Genomic DNA, 19,450 nt, shown 5'->3' with positions numbered 1-19,450 from the left:
TGGCTGGCATTTGATGGGCTGTCACCTGCACCCCATCTTCTTCCTCCCCAGGCCCAGGCAGCTGCTGCGGGTGCGCATGGTCGTTGTGGTGTAGGGAGGTGAGGTCGGGGGCTCCCCCTTGGCACCAGGAGTGTCCTCTGGCAGTCCGAGCTGGAGCACAGGGCCAACAGGTGCCCGGCTTTAAGGCGAGGTGACATGGGACCCATCCTGTCCTGCCCCCCCGCGCCCTGCCAAGGCTGGCCTGGGTACATGTGTTCACACGCCGCTGCCATCGCCGCCGCTGTCCCCGGCAGGCACAGGCCTTGGGGTCTGGTCCAGCTCCATCCTGGCCTCCAGGGTTTGGTGTGTGTGTGTCGGGGGGTGGGTAACCCTTGATTCCTTTCAGGGTATCCCCCCAGAGCTCCCTCGAGACCACAGCCTGCCCGTGCTGGGGCCCCTAAAATAGTTGCCGGCTGGGCCTGGAGGCTGGCACTGGAGCACATGCGTGACAGGGCGTGTCCCCCCCGAGGAGGGGTTGTCGGGCCTGTCTGTGCTGGCCCGGCCTCTGAGTCTCCCAGATTCTCGCTTTTGCTGGAGGGGAAAGACAAGCGGAAGTGGACGCCCCAGGAGTCTTCCAGGAGCCCCCCTGGGCTGTGCCCACCTGGTGGACATGGAGACTGGCTGTTCCCGGCAGGACCCCACTGCGGGGCAGGTTGCTATTGGGATGACCTGGTACCTGGTGCACAGGTGGTGCCTGGATGCCTCTTAAGGCATTTTTTTTTAAGCCCAAGGTCAAAACTGGCTTTGCATTAAACTGGCGCTCTGGGCCTCAACTTGTCCATCTGTGAATGGGGCGCACTGGGACACGAAAGGGAGCATGCGACCCATCGGCCGACTGGCTGTCCCAGGTGGATGCGCGGCGTGTCTTGAGCAGGCTGGGGGCGGGGTGGCGGTGGCCTGGGCTTGGAAAGGGAGTGGGCGTGGGTGTGTGAGAACTCCCTGGGCACAGAACGCTGCCGCCATGCTGGGCACGGCTGAGTCACACTGCACTTCGCGGTGCCTCGCCCGAGGGTGCCGGAGCTGGCGCCACCCTGGGTGTGGTCACCGCGTGGTGGCCCTCGGCACAGCAGGACTGGGTGGTCCAGGAAGCAGCGGCGGCTGGCGGCGAGGGGGGTGGGGGGAGGTGGGGACAGTGTCCTTGGTGGTGAGGGGTCGATGCCAAGCAAGCCTTGTGGCCTGGCTGGTGTCACTCACTCAACTGAGGCTGGTCCCCGGGGACAAAGCCTTGGCCGCGAGAACTGTCGGGGTGTCAGAGAGAGGGGGCTACTCTTGAAGCCAGGGCTCCCCTCTCCTCCCAAATCCAGTCGAGGCTGGGTACTGGGTGGGTCTGGAGCAGGCAGAGGTGGCTGGGATGGAAGCAGGGGATAGGGGCGGGGGAGACCCCCGTGGACGTTAGGGTGCCCTCCTGGGAATTCTGGGATTGCTTTGGGAAAAATGAAAAGACCAAGGAGGGGCCTGGGATGTGACTCCTGGTTTCCCTATTTATAACAAGTGATTCACCCTCCAGTCCTCAGCCCTTCCTGCCTCGCCCCTCCCCCACCCCAGCCCCGGGGTGGGCACTGGGGCCCACCCACTTGAGAAGGTGCATTTTCAGAGGGTGGCATGCCCCCGGGTGGGCAGGGGCGGGGCGCAGCGTCTGGAGGAGGCGGGGGGGGGGGGGCCGCGTGGGGGTGGGGGGGTCCGGTGGTCAGGCGGCGGCGGCTGGGCCGCGGCTGGGCAGCTCAGGTCGGAGGCTGGCTGGCTCGGGGCCCAGGCGCGCGGAGCCTCTGCTTAAAGTCTGGGCGCATTAGGCAAAGCGTTAGTGACAGGGCGGGGAGGGCGGCGGCGGGGGGGGGGGGGGGCGGCGGGCAGGGCGGGGCCTGCAGCCTTGGTGTTTTCCGATCCCGGCTGCTTCTGTGAGGGTGGAAAGTATTTGGGGACCCGGCTTGGGGGCGGCGGCGAAGCTTGCCCTGGATTCATTGTTGGGGCAGCGTGGGGCTGGGCCTGTCCTGTCTGGCTGGCTTGGCACAGACTGGCGGGCCTGCGTTCTCATACCCACAGAGCTGGCCCGGTGTCCCGGTGTGTGCGGCCTGGGGGACCCCAGGGGGCACTTAGCCCCCCCCCCCCCCCCCCGCCTCCAAGCACCCAGGGGCCCGGCCCCACCCCACCTCTCCGTCTTTGGACACCATCGCCCCCAGGCACTTGAAAGTCACTACAGGGGGCAGGGGGCTTGGTCCCCTCCGGCTACCGGGCACCTGCGTGGCGGTGCCACCCCCGCTCCACGCGAGCCCCCCCCCCATCTCTTCTGCGCCTGCGGGGAATGGGGAGTGGCCTTGGCGGAGGCCCTGGGCTCCGTTCAGGGGAAACCCCACAGGAAAGGGCCCTGGCCAAATGGCTGCCCTTTCCTTTCTCGTCCCTGGGATGCGATTGTGCTGTGTCACTTCCGGAGGCGGCCCACAGGGAGGGGGGGGAGGGAGGCTGGCCGCCAGTGGGGGCCTGCTTGCCCCCCTTTCCTCCCCTATGGGCACCCTCAGACCCGAAGCGGACAGGGCTAGGCCCGGGGCGTGGCAAGGAACAGGGTGGCCAGTGCGGGTCTGAGTGCGCATGCGCCCGCGCTGGCTGCGGGTTTGGCTGCCGGTGGGCGGGTGCCGCCAGGTCCGGGTGCCGGGGTCCTCAGAGCCTAGGGTGTGCTTGTTGGCTTCGCGCAGCCCGTTTCTGCCTGGCAGGGGGGCCAGCCGTCCGTGTCCTGAGTGCCCGTATCACTCAGGGTGTGCTCAGCGCGCCTGCGGGTGCAGATGGGGAAATTTTGGGGGGACATTGAGAGGGAAGTCACTGAGCAGCCAAGGGACGGGCTCTGGGACTGGGGTGCCCTAGCCCTTGGGCTCTTGGCCTAAGCTCCAGCGAGGGTCAGTGACCCTTGCCGTCTCAGCATGCCCTCTCTACCCCGTTGGCTGAGTCTGGAGTCTGGGGGAGCGCCCTGCTTGCCCATGGATGTTCTGAGGGCCTTTTGCCAACAAAGGGGCCCGTGCTCTCTGGAACATTCTGCAGCGTGCCTCGTGCCAGGCGCTCGCTGGGGGCAAGTCTCACCGTGCTATGCAGTACACGGTGGGGGCTCCTGGCTCCATCCCACAGATGGAAAGACTGAGGCTTGGGCAGAGTGGGGCCGTGGATCTGGCTCGGGGTTCATGGGGTGGAGGCCTGTCTGAGTCTTTGGGTCTGCTGGGCCTGTGTGTTCTGGGATGCCCAGAGGCAGGGGGACTGGAATGTGTGTGTGTGTGCTGGCTGCTGGCATCTACCCCCATGGGTTGAGGCTGAGACCTGAGCCACCGAGGAGACAGGGCCAGGGGCAGGCGGTGGCGGTGGGGGGGTGGTTTCCTCCTGCTCTCTGGCTTTCAGGAAGTGGCGCCAGCTGGGGTGAGCTCACTTCCTCACTGGGCTGCCCGCACCCCCCCCCCCCCAGCTTCCTCTCACTATGGCCCCATTTGGCCTGGCCAGGGTTCTGTGATGGGAGGGGGAAGAGCAGGGAGTGGCGGGGCTGGGTGGGGCTCGGGATTGCGGGATTGGGGTGGGAGGCTGGCCCTGGGTGGTCCTGCAGCCTGAGCCTCTTGCGGGGGGGGGGTGGGGGGGGCAGCAGCAGCGGGGCTGGGGTGCCCCTGTTGCGTAGTGTGGGCTCCCCTGCCTGCAGGCCAAGGAGCGCCCCCTCTGGACGGACGGAGCTATCGCCACATCCCCATCAGCTACTTCAAGCCTTCTCTCTTTTCTCTGCTCTCCAGGTGCGAGCCGGTGGTCCGCTTCGCCCCGTCCCCCCACCCCCCACCCCCCCGGTCCCCTGTGCCATGGCCGGTTGGGGTTCCTGGGGATGGGATTTGCTGTAAGTCACAAATCACATTGCCAGGGAATTCCAACCGACCCTGTGCCCTGCCGCCGCCGGACAACACCGCCCGGCTCGAGGAGCAGGGCTTAGCTGCTTGTGAACAGGGTCCCCCCCAAGTCGTGTTCACAGTGGCTAAGTTCCGCCCCTCTGGCCCCTACCTCCGCCTGCCTGCCCACCGCCGCCTGCGCCGCCCTGGGCTCCGCCTCCCGTACCTACTGAGCTGAAACACAGTTGATGTGGACACTGGCTCAGTTCAGCAGGAACAGGGGTCGAGCCCGCTTGGACGCCGGCGGACCCTGCCCTCACCTGGCTGCGCATTTGCGACAGAGAGCTCCATCACGCCCACACCTCCGTCTGTCCCTGGCTCCCGCCATAAGACTGATCCTGCCTGCCCCCCTCCCCCTGCCCTGGAAGGGGGGCGTGGCGAGGGTCAGAGATACCTGCCCGGGTGGGGGCCCAGGGAGGTCACAGGTGGCCTGGAACTTGAGCCCCTCTGGGCTTTTAGGCGTGGGAACAGCCAGGACTCTGTTCACTGGTTCAGCGTGGTGGGGGGCTTTGGAGTGGGAAGAAGGAAGCCCCCTAGGCCACCATCGGGGCCACCGGATGTCATCTTTATCCCAGGGCCTTCGGGAGCTTAGGGCGGACAGGGGTGGGGAGGGATGAGGCGGTGGGAGGGCCGGAGTTTGTCACGACTTGTCACTACGGCTGTCCAGTGAAATAAATGCAGCTTCGACTGTGCTCCCAAAGGTCTGGTGTCCTACGGTTCTGTCACATTCGACTCCCTGTCCTGTCCCCTTGGCTCTGGGGCAGGTGGCCGCTTGGTCACAACAGCCCAGCTGGGAGAGTGTCCTGGTTGTAGGCTGACACCCTGATCCAGGCAGTGGGACCAGGCCCTGACGGGGGTGGTGGACGGGGCTGGGTGCAAGAGGTGACACTCGGAGGTAGCGATCCTGGTGACTTTTTTTTGGAGGGGGGTTAGGAGGGGTTACTGAGATCTATGGTATAACTCAGGTTTGCGGGGAAGTGGGGTGTCTGGTACCTGACAGCGCTGGTGGGGGAACCCCGGGCGCCAGTCGGGGGACAATTTGCGGGTGACTGGGTGGGACCCGCCCCGCCCCCGCCCCCGCCCGGCGCCCCTGCAGGTGACTGAAAGTGGTGTCTCAGGTTGGAAGCTATCTAGGGGAAGACGTGGGAAGGGACCCCGGGCTCACAGCCCCCAGAGCCCCCAGCTCCCCAGGTGGCTTTCAGGAGCGTGCGTGCGCGCGCGGGCCTGGGTTTCGCCGGCTCAAACCTAACCTGCGGGAACGCGCGGGGCGGGGCAGGAACGCCTCCGATTGGCCCGCTGGTGCGGAGGGCGTCGCCACAAGCCAATCACGAGACCCAGCGCCGCCGGAGCCCCGTCCCCGGCCACGCGCGCCACCACAGCGAACGGTCCGGGACCGCACACAGCTCTGTCCGTCTGTCCGTAGGCCTCCAGGGACAGGAGGGCGCCGAGGGGAGCCAGGCACGGAGGACAACCGAGGGTCTTCGCTGTTCCCCCTGTGTCTTGAGCCTCAACGTTCCCGGCCCCGCCCCCGCTACACCACGCCCCCAAAGTCCGGTTTCGGCCCGGGATTCCCGCCAGTGAGCTGGGCGGTGTCCCTGCCCGGCCCCACCCAGCACCTAGCACGGCCTCCCAGGCTCCCTTGCTACTGGGGGCGACCAGTAGCCCAGTAGCAGGTGTGTGGAGCCAGGGCACCCTCTCCCAGAAGTGCATTCTGGGGTGGGCTGCCTGTCCTTAGTAAAACTTTGGAGCCTGCGAAATGGGCAGAATTCCCACCCACAGCTGGGCCGTGACTGTAAGGCTGAGACCCGCAGCCGCTCCCCTGGTGCAACCCTCGCTGGAAGCTATGAACTTTTTTGTTGCTGTCGTTGAAGGAGCAAAGGGGGCAGCGGCTGCCCACCCCCACCCTGGGGCAGGTGGGGGGGAAGGGAAGAGGGGAAGGCGCAGAAGTGTCAAAAATCAAAGTTAAAAAGAAAAAACTACGTTCAATCTTTAAAAAAAAATAAGAGGGAAACCAGGAAATACAATATACGGTTCAATAAATAGAAAAAAGTTACAAAAAGGCCGGTGATCTTTTTCCTTAATATACAAGAAGGGAGAAGCCAGCGGAGGCGGTAGGGAGAAAGGGGCACAGCGCCGGACGACACTGAGGAATGACATAGTGCTGGTCTCTTTCCTTTCAGGCTGGGGGTTGGGGGGGGTCCCTGGCTCTCCTGTGCCCGAACCGTGGTCACCAGCCTGGGGAGGGCATTGTGGTTCCTGAGTTGTGTGTCCAGTGATGAGCAGGTGGGGGACAGGGGCACCATGATGTCCCCCCCCCAAGCCCACTCTGGTGTCCGAGGGAATGGAACCCTTGGCTGGATGGGAGGCTATGGGGGTGAGGTATGTGGCCGAGGCCTGAGGCCCCTACAAATCCTTCAGTGGGGTAGTGGGGGGGGGCAGTGAGATATTGGTCCAGGCTGGGCAGCCTAGGAGGGGGCGTGGGGTGCAGAAGGGGGCCCCTGAGCAGTGGATGGGGGCGGGGTTTGGGGGATGTAGATACCCTAATACGATACCAGCGCGGGGCTCAGGTAAGGTCGGCTGCCTTGATTTGGGGGTCCCGGGGGGCCTGCCTGTTGTTTTTGAGGTGCCTCACACCAGCTCCCCATGCATGCACGCACGCACGCACCCTTTCCTGGGCCTCCAAGACAGCGGTATGGCTTTCTTCCTGCAGCCTGGCACGCTGGTGGAGGGGTGCACCTGCTGCCGCCTGCCATTCCCCGCTGGGCTCCTACCCTGACTTCATACCAAGACGTCCCCTTGGGGTCTCCAGTGTTGAGGCCCACGGGGGCCCCCGCAGGCGGGCACAGACAGCAGGTGTCAGAGAGGCAAGGGGCCTGCTGTGTGCGGGAGGGAGGGGGTGCAGGGGAGGATCCGAGACACCCCACCCCCCACCCGTTCCGCAACCCCGACAGCCCTTCCGGTCCCTGCCCCGCATCAGCCGAAACGTTCCCGCACCAAAAGCATGAGTTTCTTCTTGCCCTTGTAGGTCTGTTTGAGGTTCTCCAGAAACTGGGTGAACTGCAGGTGCCCATCGGGCGCCAGCAGGAAGGTCTCGCGTGCCTTGCCCAGGAACTCAATGAAGTCTCCGTAGTGCCGCGGGCTGATGTGCGTGAGGCGCGAGTGGCTGGTGGTGATATAGGCGGCCACCGCGGCGTCCAGCAGCTGACAGAGCGGGGCCCGATCAGCGCCCAGCGGCTTGGCGGCGCGCCGGGCCCCCAGCGGGCCCAGGCCCGGCGCCGACAGCGTCCAACGCCGCAGGATATCAGAGAGCATGGGCGCGCATTGGATGCTGCGGATAAGCAACGGGACCAGGGCGGACAGCTCGTGCCGTCCCAGGGAGTGGCTCAGGAACAGGCCCAGAGCACGTCGTTGCCGGCCGGGTGGCTGTCCTGGTTGAAGGCGATGCTGAGCTGAGCCAGCGCCAGCGTGGCCAACTTGTAGGCCCGCAGCGGCAGGCCTCGGTGCTCCATATAGCGCGCCACGGTGAAGAGGTGAGCGTGGCCCAGGCCGCCAGCCGCTGCGTCCAGCACGATCTGGTAGGCGGCCTCGAAGGCCGCCCGGTTCTTCTCGCACAGAGTCAGGGCCGGCAGCGCGCAATTCTGGGGGTCTTTCATGGCACACTGCAGGGCCAGGGTGCGCGCGCACGCCCACAGCTCCTCCCGCTGCGCCGTGTCCAGCTGCAGGCGCAGCAGCGTGGTGTGCGTGGTGCCTGTCACCGCCACGATGGTGGCCGCCTCCACGGGCGTGAAGAGGGTATACCAGTTCTGCATGATGTTCATCAGGGCCTGGGGGCCTGGTGGGAGGTGTGGCGGCGGGGAGGGAAGAGAGAGGCTGGGGTGGACTCGGACACGGCTAAACATCCCCCTATCCACCCATCACCATCATCACCGTCTGCGGCTAACTTCCGCCCCTGTGCAAACCTCCAATCCACCTGTCTGGGGAATCCACGCCCAGGACTTGAACTTGGCCGGTCGCCGGGGCGGGCCCCACCAGGGAATGTCCTCCCAGGCCAGCCCCGAGCGCACTTCTACTAACTACTTCTAACTACAGCACCAGGGGAACAGGTGACAGGGGGCCTTTGGGGAACGCTCACCGATCTCCGTGGCACAGCTCACGAGCCAGCGTACCATCTCCCTCCGCCGCCACGTCATCGTGTTCAAGGTCATCCGCATAACCTGGGGCCGGCAGAGGGGAGGAAAAAGGGCGCACAGGGCTGGGGGGTGGCACCAGAGCCTTGGGCTGGTCTGTGGACCCCAGGGACAGGAGTTGAGGGGGAGGAGAACTGAGGGGCTGTTCCAGTGGCCCTGGATAAGCAACCTCAGTTTGCCTATCTGTAAAATGGAATGGGTCTGGTGTAGCCACTGTTTGGGATACCCACATTGCACATCGGAGTGCCGGAAGTTCAAGTCCCGGCTCTGCTCCCAATTCCAGCTCCCTGCTGATGTGCACCTGGGAGGCAGCAGGTGATGGCTCAAGTGCTTGGGCCCCTGCACCCACATGGGAGACCCGGATGGAGCTTCTGGCTCCTGGGTTCAACCTGGCCCAGTCCCTGGCCATTGTGACCAGCTGGGGAGTGAACCAGCGGATGGAAGATCTCTATCTCTCTGTCTCTCCCTCTCGCTAACTCCACCTTACAGCGTTATTGTGAGAATTCAACAGCACGAGGGGGTAGGTGCTTCGTGGGGGTGGGGTGGGGGGTCCCAGGCATGGGTTGGCTGCTTCCCTGCGGTATCTCATCTCTGAAGCTCCATCCTTTGTCCCGTTCCTGCCCCAGGAGGTTGTCCAGGGCCGACTCCACCTCCCGAGCGACCCTGCTTGCCTGTGTTCGGCCTGGGAAGCCCCGGCCCGGACCCCCAGCCCACCACCACCCGCATCTTGCAAGCTGACCAGAGCGGTACCTTGTTTTCAGGTTGAACTTCTGCCAAGGCCTGAGGCCCCGCCCCCTGCAGGTTCCACCCCCTGCGGTTGACCATTCACCTACAGGCCTGCCCAGCCCCTGCCCTGTTCTTCAACGTTAGCCCCGCCCCCTGGAGAGCAGGGGTGGGGAGTGGTTTTTTCCCCCCCTTCAGGTCCCGCCCCTACAAAAGCTCCTGATTGTCAGGTTCTGCCCATCCTAGGCTTCAGCCCCACCCACCCAGGGTCCTTAACCAATAGCAGACAAGCCCCAGCCCCTCCCCCTGCTCCCTTTTGTGGCCCAATCACTGGCTTACAGGCCCTGCCCCACCCACCCACTGACAGCCCTACAGGGGGGTTCTCTTCCATATGCCCTGCCTCCAGTGATGACGTCATTCTTAGACTCAGGGATCTTGAGTGCCTTGCAGCCCCGCCCCCCGGTGTGGTGCCTTCGGGCCACGCCCCCCAGAGGCGGCCTCTCCACACTCAGGCCCCGCCCCGAGGCTGCGCCTCCTGCCACGCCCACCCCGGCCTCACCTGCAGGCCGAGTTCCAGGGCGATGCCCAGCAGCGTGGCGTCCGGCGGTGCGCTGGCCGGCGTAGCCGTCTTGCAGGCGTCCTGCGCCAGCTTGAAGAGCAGCGCTGGGGAGTGGATGTTCTGCTGGATGGAGCCCAGCACCGCGTGCAGCCACTTGGGGTCTCCTGGGCGGAAGCGGGGCCGGAGGGGTACGTGGTCAGGGCCGGCGCACTGGCCCCTGCGGCCGCATGACCGGTTCCCCACGACTCGCAGGGGTGCCGCGGGAGAGGCATTCCTAATCTCCCATTCTCTCCTCTGCCCGCCTCCGCTCGGGGGCACTGATCTAAGACGCAGAATGCCGGGGGTTCAAATCCCTGCTCCGCCACGCACCAGCTGCGGGCCCCTGAGCTAGTCACGTCCTCTCTCCGGGCCTTGGCCGCCCCATCTGTGAAATGGGTACAACTCTGGCAGCTCTCTGAGCTCCTGGCTCCTCACCTTCAGGGCTTTGCTTAAATGGGCACCTGCTTTAGTCTCGGCATAGTATTTAAAAGTGTGCATGGTTTTATATATATATGCACCAAAACAAACTTACTCTCTCCTTTTGTTTCGTCTTGTATTAGAGAGAGAGAGAGAGAGAGCACTCCGGTGCACTGGTTCATTGCTCAAATGCCTGCCATGGGCCAGGGTGGAGCCAGGAGCCAAGAGCTCCATCTGGGTCTCCCACGTGGGTCGCAGGGACCCAAGGACTTGAGCCAGCACCTGCTGCCTCCAGGGGTCTCGATTAGCAGGGAGCGGGGACTCGAACCCACGCACTCCGATGTGGGAGTTCGGCTGAACTGCTCGCTCCAACACCCAACAACACATAAACTCTGGGCTTTTTGAAGCAGCCTTGTACAAGTTGCTTAAGGAATCCAGGTGGAATTTGGGCAGAGGGGTGGGATGGGCAAGTGGGAAGGGTGGGAGGGTGGGAACGGGGCCGGCCGCCATCCTCACCCTTGGCAGCCGTGAGCATGGTGGAGGCCAGTTCGCACTGGCGCGTCTCCAGGTGGCCCAGGATGAACCAGCGGGGGAAGCGGCTGCTGTCGGTCGAGTCCAGCGGGGTGGGGTGAGGCTCACCAGCTGCGAACGCCTGCTCCAGCACGGGCAGCCTGGGGTGAGAGAGCAGAAACAGGGCCCGCGCTGGGCAGGGGGCTGCTGGCCCTGCGGGGTCTCCTGTCCCAACCTGAGCCTGCCCCCCCGCGTGTGCGAGATGTCCACTGCTGTGTTGTTTACAGCAAGGGGATGGGACACCATTCCGATGCCCATTTCCGGTACCCAGGGCCCCAGGGGCTTGGTGACAGCTGTCCCCATCAGTCCCCTCCAATGGCTGTCCTCCTGCTCCCTCTGTTTCTCCCAAACGCACCCATGCCGTCCTGTCCCAGGACCTTTGCTCGGCCTCTCAGCCCGGAATGGCCTTCCCAAGGTGTACTCCCTCCGATTTTTGGCCACATATGTACTTTTGAAATTTTTATTTATTTTCATTTTCTTTAAACAGCAGACACACACAGAGAGAAAACGTGGGAGGTTTTTTCCACCCTCCGGTTCACCCCACAAACACCTTCAACGGCTGGAGGGAAGACCCCTCTCTGTCTCTCCCTCCCTCTCTGTCACCCTTTCAAATACAACCTCACACAAAGTCACACATCTTTATATTTAACAGCGGAACGCGCTCAGGAGCACTGAATGCCCAGGTGAGAGCGTGCGTGACCCAGGCTGTGCGTCCAGGCTGCAGCCTGGGGCTCTGACCCCGGCTCCCAGCGTCCCCTCCTCCACCCCCAGCCCACCTGTGCTCACCTCATGGCTCGCAGCGCCAGGCGATAGGCCAGCTCGGGGTCATGAGACAGCAGGGCGGTGAACAGGTAGCGGGCACAGGTGTGCATGGGCACGCTCTCTCGGAGCAGCACCTCTCCAAAGCCGCTAAAGGGACCCCCTGCGAGAGACAGACCGCCTGGGGCTCGGCTCCCCGCTGTGTGCTCGCTTCTGCCCCCAGCCAAGGGGGGGAGCCTGGGCTGGACCAGAGCGGTCCCTGGGGACCCCAAAGGAGAGACCCCGGGCACCCCTGGGTGCAGACGGGCCTGAGATGGGTGGAGCTGCGGCCGCCCAGGCCCCCGGGAGCGAGGTGACTGGCCCAAGACCAGTAAGGAGTGCGGCCAGGACGGAGCGGGACCGAGCCCTTCTCTAGGGGTGTGGCTTCACAGCACAAGGACCAATAGGCGGAGGCCATGGGCAGAGCAGGGTGGAGTTTCCATTGAGGCTGAGGGTGTGACCTCCCTGTCCTGTCCCAGTCATTGGCTGCAAGGCGGGCAGGGGCGGGGCCTCCGCATTCGCAGCCCCACAGCTGCCTAGCAACTGCCGGACCTGCCAAGGCCTGATTGGATGGGAAGGGGGCCGGGAGAGGCGGGGCTTGGGGGGTAGGCGGGGCGCTCACCCTCCAGCAGCAGCCCCGCCTGCTTGCGCAGCACCTGCACCAGCCTCTCGTCCAAGTCCACCTGGTCCAGGAGGGCGAGCAGCTGCTCCTCGTTGCGCACCACCTTGTCCTGGGCGTATAGTCCCTCGGGCAGGGCCCGCTGCTGCCCCAGCCCCAGCAGGGCCACCTCCAGCGCCAGTGCCAGGTACGACTCCCCGGGGCTCCCGGGCACGGGCACGTGCTGGTAGGCCACCTTCCGCTTCTCGGAGCCCGGGTCTGGGGGAGACGGGACCCGCGCTGCGGGAGGCCGGCCTGCTGCTTCCCCAGGAGCCCCGAGGGGCACCCCAGCCTAGGGGTGGCCTGGGGAAGAGGCTGGCGCCACCGTCCAGGCTGGAAGGACCCGGGGGGGCGCGATCGAGGGGGTGGGGGTACCTGGGTAGAGGGCCAGTGTCTCCTCCTCCAGGCAGCAGGCCTCTAGGAGCGCCCTGCAGAGGCAGCCAATGGGATCCAGGGGGTGGCCCACCCAGCCTTCCGCGTTGGTGATGCAGGTAGCCCCTTTCTGCAGCAGCTCTGCGGGCGGGGCAAGAGGGTGGGTGGGGTACTCCCTCTGCAGGGGGCGGGGCGGGGACCCTCAGCCCCCTTCCTTGCCCAGGAGCCCGGAGGCCACCAGTGGCGGCTGCACCACAGCGCCCCCTGCCGGCGACCTCGGGAACTGCCAATTCCCCTTTTCCGCCGGAGACACCTGGTGCCCCCGCCAGCGCCCACCTTTCTTCTGCTGCTTGTAGCTGTCCAGCTGCTGTCTCCGCTGTACCCGCAGTGTGTTGACAATGGCCCCTGCTAGTCGAAGGGCCTGCCGGGGGTAGCCGTGGGCTCGCAGAGTGTCCACCCGGGCGCAGGCCGTGGGGAAAGGTTCGCTCAGCCAGAGGGGGCGGCCCTGGGGGTCGAAGGCCAGCCTCTCGGCCCCCACGCTGCCTGTGAGGCTGGGGCCGTACGAGTCGCTGGCCAGGATCCTCTGCAAGTGGCCGTCACCCCAGTGTAGCTGCCCAGCCTGCAGGGCGCGGCGAAACACTGTGTGGCGGGGAGTTGTGGATGCCGCCTCCTCCTCCTCTTCCTCCTCCTCCTTGGAGCCTGCGGGGGAGGCGTCCAACGTGGCCCAGTGAGGGGGCCCTAGCCCTGGAGCTGGGGCCAGCTCCCCCCCACCCTGGGCAGAGTGCTTGGTGTTAAGTCACCTCCACCTCCACCTCGTGCAGGCCTTCCAGGGCATGTGTAACAACCCATTATATGGATGGAAAACTGAGGCTCTTCCGTCGGCCTCTCTCCCCCTGCCCTTCCCTCTGCCTGTCTCTCGGTCTTCTCGACCTCTCCCTTTCCTGTTTGGTGCCCCTGTCCCTTTCCCTTTCTCTCATCCCCTCCCCACCTCCACAGCTAGTCAGAGCCTGAAGACAAAGCTGACCAGGTATCTTAGGCATTTCGCCTCACCGTCCCAGAGGGCTGCCACTGCCCCTGCCCTCGCCATGCACTCCCTCCTTTAGTCTCTGAATGGCTGAGTGCCATGAAGGGCAGGCTCCTAAGTCAGTGCGTGCGGGGCTGGGGCTGGGAGGGGGTGGTGAAGGCAAGGACCCCTCTGCTACCTGGGCCAGGGGCTGCGGTGGGCTGCAGGCTGGGGCCGTCGAAGGAGTAGTTGCCTTCTTCCAGGGGGCACAAGTCCAGCTTGTCCCACGTGCTGAGTAGCTGCAGCCAGCCCACCCGTTCCTCGGGCTTGCAGTGGGGGCTCAGGACCACGCAGACCCACAGGGCCCCTGGGGAGGCAGCAGGGAGGCACAGCATGGCTGCCGGCCCCGCTGTGCCCTTCTGAGCGCACAACCTCAATGGCTACAGAGCATCCGCGCTGTCTCGGGCACTAGACGCTCCAGATGATGTAGTACCACGTGGGACGCCTGCGCCCCCTAGCGGGCTGCCTGGGATGGAGCGCCTGCCTCCGCTTCCCAGCCGGCTTCCTGCGCATGCGCACCCTGGGGGGCAGCAGGTGCAGGCTTTGTCAAGGTCTGGGGGCGGGGGAGCCCCGGGATGCAGCTCCAGCCTCCGAGGTTTAGGTCTCCCGTTCTCGCTTCCACGCCGAGGGGCCCGGCATACAGCAGGTGCCTAATAAATGCACGAGCTGCGAGCGACACCCCCACCCCCCTTCCGCCTCTGAGGGCGGGCTTACCCAGCTCGTCCCACAGCTGCCGGCACTTGTCCGTCATGCCGGCGCCCTGCTGCCGCCACAGGGCCAGGCGCGGGTCCTGCAGAAACTGCTCGGTCATGAGGATCAGCATCCGGGCCCCGTTGGAGTCTCGCATCCGCAGCATCTCGCGCACCTGCCGCCAGGCGGAGGGGGCGGGGCGGGTGAGCGAGGGGCGGGCGCCGGCGGCCTCTCGGCCCCGCCCCGCCACGCTCCCACCACGCCCAGCACCTTGCCGAACATGGAGCGCAGCTGCTGGCTGGCCCCGTAGTAGCCGCCGTTGGCCAACAGCTGCTTCACCTGCTCCTGGATCTGTTCCTCGTCCAGGTGCCAGCAGTTGGCGTCTTCGATGCCCGCGCCCGCCGTGGGGTCGGGGGCGCCTGGCGGGATTGGGAGAGCTGAGGCCCGCGGGGGTCCAGGCCTACGGTCATGGCACTAAGAGAGTGGAGAGGGGGACCCCGGGAAGCAGCCCCACCCTCAGTGTCTACACAGCCATCTGGATTGTGTGGCACCCGTGGCTGAGCGCTGGGGGTGTGCCCGGGGACCCCCTTACCGTGCACCAGGTTGATCTCAGAGCCCAGCAGCAGGATCTCGTCGGCCAGGCGCTGGGCGGTGGGCAGCACCTCGGTGTGGTGGGCGCTGATGAGGTACTGCACGAACTTCTGCAGCTGGTCCCGGTTCATCTGCGACAGCGTCTCGGAGATGGGCAGCCGCAGCTCCACCTGCCGCGCGTGGCGGATGCGGTGCAGCGACAGCGCCACCACGTGGGCGCAGTAGAAGAGGTCGCGCCTGTCGCAGCCGCAGCTCACCGCCGTGATCTTGCAGCGGTCGAAGCTGATGGACACGTGGTAGAGGCGCTCGGGCTCCCCGGGGCCCCCCGGCTCCCGCACGTTGCCGCTCAGGTGGAAGCCTGCGGGAGCAGCGGGGCGCGCTGTCACCCCAGGGCCCCAGCCGACTGGCTGGGCAGCTCGGGCACAGCCCGTGCCACGCAGAGATGCTTCCTCTTGAGTGCGGGAGGGGGCGCGCTGTGAAGTCTCAGCCACTAAGGGGCTCCAAGGCTGCCAGGGCCCAGCTGGGAGGCGTGGCCTGCGCCCCGGGGTGGGGGGGTCTGAGTCCCCTGGCCAGAGCCCCGCCGCGTCTCCTTCCGTTGTGTTGGGAGGCCTGAAGCTCCTCTCTTCCAGGTCTTTTTAAACATGACTGGGCGTCTGGCCAATCGGTTACGAAGCCCACATCCCACACTGGAGCGCCCTGAGTTCAAGTCCCAGCTCTGGCTCTGGACTCCAGCTCCCTGCTCTAAACCTCCGGCCTCCACGTGGAACCTGCCCGCTGTCTCTTTCCCGCCCCAGCTCAGCTGTCTTGAGGTCCAGGATGTCGGATGTACCCTTCACCTCGCCGCTCCTGATGGTGACCCCTGGGCGGGGCTGAGGCCGGCAGCGGTCTCCGGCTTCCACCTGGGCTGCAGGCTTAGCGCTCACCGCTCACTTGGGCTCTGCTGCCTACATGCCGGGGCCCCTTTCTGGCCCCGCCCACTCCTCACCCAGCCCCGCCCACACCCGAGCCTGAGACGTATAGATAGGCCCCGCCCATCCATGCCTTAGAGGTAGCCAGGTCCCGCCCCTCCTCCGCAGCCCCACCTCCATCCAAGCCCCAGATGCAGATAGGCCCCGCCCCTCCTCCCCAGCCCCGCCTCCAACCAAGCCTGAGATGTAGATAGGCCCCACCCCTCCACAAGCCCCCACCTCCACTCAAGCTCCTCCTCCAGCCCGACCTCCACCAAGCAGGAGAGGTAGCCAGGCCCCGCCCCCCACGCCTGAGAAGTAGGTAGGCTCCGCCCTCCAAAGCCCCGCCTCCACCCAGCCTGAGAGGTAGCCAGGCCCCGCCCCCAAAGCCCCATCCATCCGAGCCTTAGCCTGGCCCCGCCCCGCCCCCGCCCCTCCATGTCTGAGCAGAGCCAGGCCCCGCCCCCGCACTCACCCACTTGCAGCACGCGGTCCACCGCCCCGCTCTGGAGCAGGTGCAGCCCGCGGGTGAAGGGCACGCGGGCGTCCGGCTCGCCCTCCGGGGGCTGGCAGCCGAGCGACGAGTACATGCATATCTCCCGCTCGCTGCGCGGAAATGACCAGAACACAATGCGCTTCTGCACGGGCTCGGGCACCCGGGAGAACCGCTCCTCCACCTGCGGGGAGAGCCGCGGGCTTAGGGATGAGCGGCCTTGGATGCCGGCCCGGGGGCGTCTCGGGGCCCCGCTGAGCCCTGGGGTCCAAGGGGGACCGTAACAGCAACGCCGCCTCCTGGGGGCTACCAAGGTTAAATCCGCAGGGGCAGGGGCACAGCGGGTTAAGGTGTCGCCTGCGAGGCCACAGGCATCCGGCCGATACGAGCGCCGGTTCGAATCCCCGCTGCTCCACTTCAGCTCCAGCCTCCTGCTCATGCGCCTGGGAGAGCAGCAGGTGCTGGCCCAAGGGCTTGGGCCCCTGCCCCCCACGTGGGAGACCCGGATGCAGCCATGTGTGTGGTGGGGGGAGTGAACCAGCAGATGGAAGATCTCTCTCTCTCTGTAACTCTTCCAAATAAATGTATTTTTTAAAAAAGAATATGCATTCATGTGTGGAAAGGGCAATGGTGATACTTGACCCGTTATCAGCATTCTAGATCTTTCTGGAAATGTTGAACACCAGTTTATCCAGTGAGTTGATGCTAAATACCTTCCCTATTTCTAAAGATTTATTTGCAAGGCCGAGTGAGAGAGAGGGACAGAGAGAGAGAGAGAGGGAGAGAGAGGACTTCCACCCAAGGCTTCATTTCCCAGAATAGCCAGGAACCTGGCGCTCCATCCGGGTCTCTGGAGTGGATGGCAGGGGTCCGAATACTGGGGCCATCATCCACCGCTTTCCCAGGCGCATCAGCAGGGAGCTGGATCAGAAATGGAGCAGCCGGGACTTGGGCGCCCACCATACGGGATGCAGGCAGTGGCTTACAGCACCCACTCCCCCTCCACCCTCCCACTCCCACCACGGGCTCCCAGCAATGAGGGGAGCAGGTGGAGCCGGCATTCCAATCCGGGCTTGTTCTTCCCTGGGCTGGGCGACCTTGGGCAGGTTCCTCAGCCTCTCTGTGCCCAAGTTCCCTCACTGTCTCCCAGAGCGTCATGGAGGCTGCCCGGGTGCCACCTGGCCGCGACAGGTGCCTGAGCGCCTCCGAGGTGGTTGTAGGATTATCCTACGCGTCTCCCACCCCACGCTTATCCCACCCCACGGACGGGCAGGGCTCACTTTGGCCCCCATCTGCCTAGCTGCCTGGCCCAGGCCTCAGGGCCGGCCGGCCGATGACTAAGGAGGGATTTTCCGGTCCGTGAATCAGAGCCAGTCCCATCCACAACCCGCCCCAGCCCCTTCATCCTAACTCCACAGTGGGCAGAGAAGCCTCCCCCCACCCCATCAGCCCCGGAAGTCAGTCAGGGGATGCCCAGGGCTTGTGGGGGGGCTGTGGACAGCTCCGTGGGCTCCAGGCTTCTGGACGGTCCACACAGGGGGCTGTGGAGAGGGGCTCCAAGGGCCTCAGCCCTGGGGTGTTCCGGCAGTGCCCCCAAGACGCTCCAGAGGCGGAGCTCAGGTGCACCCGCCCAGGCCCCGCCCCCGCTTGCCCCTGACTTTGGGCAAAGAGTGGGGTGGGTGAAGGAGGAGGGGGAACTAGCGGGGGGGGGGGGAGGATGGCAGGGTGATTTTGCAGGTGGCAGGATGGAGATGGGGGGCAGAAAGGGGGTGTCCTGAGCCTGGGATCCAGACAGATAGCGGAGGCGTCTTCTCCTGGGGTGTAGGGCAGGGGTCTAGAGGGCAGAGGAGTGGGGGCCATGGGGTGTACCCCAATGGGGGGCCCAGCTTGTGGGAGGGGGGCCTGGGGAGGGGGTCATGGGGCTTGAGGGACAGCAAAGAGATGAGGGCGGGTTAAAGGTCTCAGGGGTGTCTCCGATGGGGGCTGAGAGTGCCACCCTCCCCTCTCCTCCTCCCACGCCCCCCCCCCCCCCCGGTCACCTGCTCGAAGGCCCAGCTCTCGGCCACTCTTTTGGCGCTGAGGTCCAGCAGCGCCTCGGGCCTGCCGCGGCCTCGCGCAGCTCCGGCCCCGGCCTCGCGCTCCTCCGGTCCCGCGGGGCAGCCCCGGCTGCGCTTGGCCGCGGGGGGGTCCATCCGGCCGGGGCCGGGGCGGGGTGCGTAGGGGGGTCGAGTAGATGCCCGCTCTGCTCCCGCCGGCTCCCGCGACCCCTGCCCGCCTTCCGGCCCTCGCTCGGCGATCGGTCGCCCCGGAACCCCCGCCGCACCCACCCCGCGCCCCGCGCAGGGCCGGCCGGGTGATGCGGCCCCTTTAAGACTTGTTCACAACAATGAAGCTGCTCGGCCGCCGCTTTATCCTGCGCCGTCGGCCCGCCCTCGTCGCCCGTTCCCATTGGACCCCCCCTCGGCCTCAGCGACCCTCTCCGACTATTGGCTGCGCCGCCGGCCCCGTCTCCGAGCTTGCCTTTGCTCATTGGGTGACTGCAACGCCAGTCTCCTCGCGCCCAGCCAATCAGAGGGCGGAGCGAGCGGCGCTGTCCGTCACCGAGAGCCGCCGGCCAATCAGGGCGGGAGAATCCCCGTGGCGCAGGCCCTCTGCGGAGTTTCGGGGCGGGCCCTGGGTTCATTCACAACATTCCTCCCCCGCCCCGCTCCGACTGCACTGCGCGCCCCGGGGCGGCTGGGGCTGCGCCCACACTCGGCTTTGTTGACCGAGGGTCGCTTCCGGGGGCCGGGCCGGCGGGGACCCGGGACAGCGCTGGGCCCCACCTCCCTTCGGCGCTGTGCGACCCGAGGAAACTCGCCCAGCCTCTCTGGGGGACGCGGGCGGCGGAGTGGCAGGCTTCCCGGTGGGGGCTGCAGAACTGGAGCTCAGTTGGGGGGTTCGGAGCCCCAGGGCTTGCGCCTCCCCGCAGGACTCCTACAGTCCCCTTGACAGCACCTGACATCGCTGATTCTCGAACCCGGAGCCCCCCTGCCCCTGGGCCGCTCTGACTCAGCTCGGCCTGGCCACGGCCCTCCCCAGCCACCCCGTGTCCTCAGAGAACCCTGCGACTTCCTGTCCGCTGGCCAGCTTTGGCGGCTGTTTAGTCTCTGCCTCCTCTCCCCCGGACGACGTCCGGCTCACGGATGCCAGCAGCAGCCGGTATACAGCAGGCGCTCCATCGGTTAGCCGTGGGATGGACCCACGCCGCCCCCACCCAGCTGGAGATGATTGACGGAGCCAGAGAAACCCCAGCGGCTGCCTTCCGCCCGGTGCCCAGTGATCATTTTCTGGCCGGGACCCCCGATCTGCCTCTCCCAGAACCCCCACTCCCAGCCTGCGCCGCGCACGGGGGTACCCCCACCC

The 19,450-nt window shown here is 66.0% G+C and overlaps 1 protein-coding gene across 1 annotated transcript; it reads right to left on the bottom strand.

Moving 5' to 3' along the window:
- Positions 1 to 6,854: 6,854 nt before the first annotated feature.
- ZSWIM4 (zinc finger SWIM-type containing 4) lies at positions 6,855 to 18,237 on the bottom strand. Its single transcript, XM_062178259.1, is given in 15 exon segments — positions 6,855 to 7,327; positions 7,330 to 7,770; positions 8,071 to 8,152; positions 9,408 to 9,571; positions 10,380 to 10,534; positions 11,220 to 11,355; positions 11,854 to 12,108; positions 12,265 to 12,402; positions 12,598 to 12,960; positions 13,464 to 13,631; positions 14,039 to 14,189; positions 14,285 to 14,433; positions 14,607 to 14,963; positions 16,028 to 16,229; positions 18,085 to 18,237. Coding segments are annotated over 15 exon segments (3,330 nt in total). The 3' UTR covers positions 6,855 to 6,911.
- Between the last annotated feature and the right edge of the window lie 1,213 nt (positions 18,238 to 19,450).

Source organism: Lepus europaeus, chromosome 20 (genome assembly GCF_033115175.1).
Source record: "Lepus europaeus isolate LE1 chromosome 20, mLepTim1.pri, whole genome shotgun sequence".
Classification (NCBI taxonomy): Eukaryota; Metazoa; Chordata; class Mammalia; order Lagomorpha; family Leporidae; genus Lepus; species Lepus europaeus.
This window is presented reverse-complemented; position numbering and strand designations above follow the sequence as displayed.